We start from the raw sequence: 2500 nt of genomic DNA on the forward strand, positions 1-2500 counted from the left end.
GCCTCAGAGGGGAAACCCAGCTGAATCAGTAAACAAGTGATTTTTTTCGAGCCTCAGTTTCTCATTTGTGAGAAGAGCCCCCATCAGGTGTCCTCTGTCACCAGCATGCAGGATGCACCTCCCAGCTAGCCACAGTGGTCCCCTAGCTGACCAGCAGCCCCTGGGAAGCAGAGTGCAGGCCTGAGGAGCGGAGACTGGGTTAAGCCAGCAGCTCTGCTCAGCATCTGGCAGCCCAGCCACCACTGGGGTACAGGGGAAGTGAGGGAGCCTGGATCACAGCCCAGAGCTCCTAGTACTGAGCCAGATCCTAAAAACTGGGGGTGACTTCTGTCCTGGGCTTAGATCAGGCTACATGCTTAATTTCTACAGCGTGGGGAAGTGTGGGCAAAGGAGGAGACTGGGCCGCAAGGGTCAGAAAACTGTTCTGGCCCCAAAGCGCTTCACATGTTTTCCAAAAAAGCAGTCAAACATTTAGCCCCAAGGGTGTTTAGAAGTTGGCTGTGCAGCAAGAACACACCTGTCACCCAGAGTCACGAAGCAGAGTTCCCCAAGCTCACCTCCAAGGGCCACTGAGCCCTCCTGGAGAAGCGCAAGGCTGCCCTGACTCAGAGGCAGCCCCAGGGACTGGCAGCTCACAGAACCAGATACCACACTTCCACAAGTGCCACCACAATGGGGTTGGGTGCTTTTGGAATACAAAGCTACCCCAACCCGCAACAGCCTTTCTCTCAGAGCAAACCCAGCTCCACTCACTAACTGTGCCCTGGTATAATGCTGACTGTGTCATCGTGAGAATTAAATGGGACTATGCTAGGAGATGGCCTGAAGGAGCACAGGAGCAGTTTTTGATAATGGCTCATCTTCCTCCCTTTCCAACACAACTCTCAATGTCAGAGATTAAAAAGCCAACTGTCTGGGAGTTCAGATGGAAATGAGTCTAGAGGGGATGGCCATGAAGGTGTCAGGATGAGCCCAGGGAGAACTTAGCTGGAGGCTGAAGAGGAAGTTTGTATGCAGAGGTGGGAGGGGTGGCAGGACAGCCCCTGCCAGCCCAGCTGGGGTCCACAAAACAGCAGGCCCCCAGCAGATCTGAACAAGGATATACCAGTTCGGTCCAAAGACTTAGAGGCAACATTTAAAAGATGAGACTGAATGCTGATGCCCTCCCAAAAGTTGTATCATTTAGGATCCTGTGATGGTAACTGGAAGTGAGGACTTTGGGAAGAAAGAGGTCATGAGGGTGGAGCCCTTCTGGATGGGATTAGTGCCCTAATAAAAAGAGGACCTCACTCTCTTTCCACAACAAGACGTCTGCAGTCTGCAACCCCAGAAGAGAGCTCTCAACAGAACACAACTCTGTTGGCACCCTGATCTCAGACTCCCAGCCTCCAGAACTGTAAGAAAAAATTGCTATTGTTTCTAAGCCACTCTATCTACGGGACTTTGTTATAGCAGCCTGAACTAAAACAAGAACACTTCAAATATAACTCCAGATTTCAAGCTTCTCCTGAAAATCCAGCCATTCTGGCAATGCTATATCCACATTCCCACTTGACCACAATCAGCTGGCTTGAGCATCAGCCGATCCTTGAATGGGCAAATGCTCCCCAGCCCTCCCACTACCACCACTCCCACCCACCTCTGTTCAACCCAGATTTGAGGGTTCCGCAGTGGCCTTCCGTACATAACTCTTTCCAATGGTAGAGAGATGTGCCTTATATCCACACCTCTCTCAGTCGTGGGAAGATGACAACTAGACCAAGAGGGCAGCATGTTCCAAGAAAAGTGAGCAAGAGCTCATGTGTGTTTGGTGAATAAGAGACGACACCCACACACTCATCACCTGTCTGGATCCGGAAACGTGAGTGTGTCACAGGCCCTAACATGCCCCTGATGGTAGTCAAGAAGGATATCTCACTGGGGGATACGGCAGCTCCCAAGGAGGGCCCCCACCGTGCACACGGATATGCCCACGTTTCATGAGCACACTGGGATTCCTGCCTCCTCTGCAGGGCCACAAACCCTGACCACTCAGACTTCTCTGGTGTCAGGAGTTCCTGGGAAGGCAGAGGGGCCGCTGCACATCCAGAGAGGGTCCTTTCCCAGGAGCTGCAGGTTAGAAGCTAAAACTGGTACTGGGAAGAAGGAGGAGGCCATGAACACGCAGTGCTCACTTGTGAAGCAAACTCCTGGACAAGCCCCGTGCCTGTCAGCAGAACAATGCTAAGCAACCCCAAATCTGAGATGGCTGGTGTGGAAACCATGGCGCCTGGCCCTGGCTGTGACTACCCAGAGGAGAAGGGAGGAGAACTGAGCCACGACAGCAGTGGCACAATCTCCACTGTCCCCATGAGGCTGCGCCCACCAGCCAGCTGGAACTCACCTTTCAGGGAGGCCACGTGGGACAAGGCCTGGGCATAGGTGGCTGTGTTCAGGAGGGTCCCGGGCAAGCAAGAGGGGAAGAAAGGTCCTGTGGGCCCCACTGTTCGCCCCAGGCTGG

General features: G+C 53.4%; 1 protein-coding gene across 1 annotated transcript in view; it reads right to left on the reverse strand.

The window, feature by feature from the left end:
* Positions 1–2500, reverse strand: part of DRGX (dorsal root ganglia homeobox) — a 27250-nt gene that overhangs the window by 15621 nt on the left and 9129 nt on the right. The window contains exon 6 of the mRNA XM_003801658.2: positions 2384–2496. Within this exon, the coding sequence (XP_003801706.1) occupies positions 2384–2496 (113 nt within the window). The remainder of the gene's footprint in view (positions 1–2383; positions 2497–2500) is intronic.

This window comes from Otolemur garnettii, unplaced genomic scaffold (assembly GCF_000181295.1).
Source record: "Otolemur garnettii isolate 467f Iridium unplaced genomic scaffold, OtoGar3 scaffold00217, whole genome shotgun sequence".
NCBI classification, from domain to species: Eukaryota; Metazoa; Chordata; class Mammalia; order Primates; family Galagidae; genus Otolemur; species Otolemur garnettii.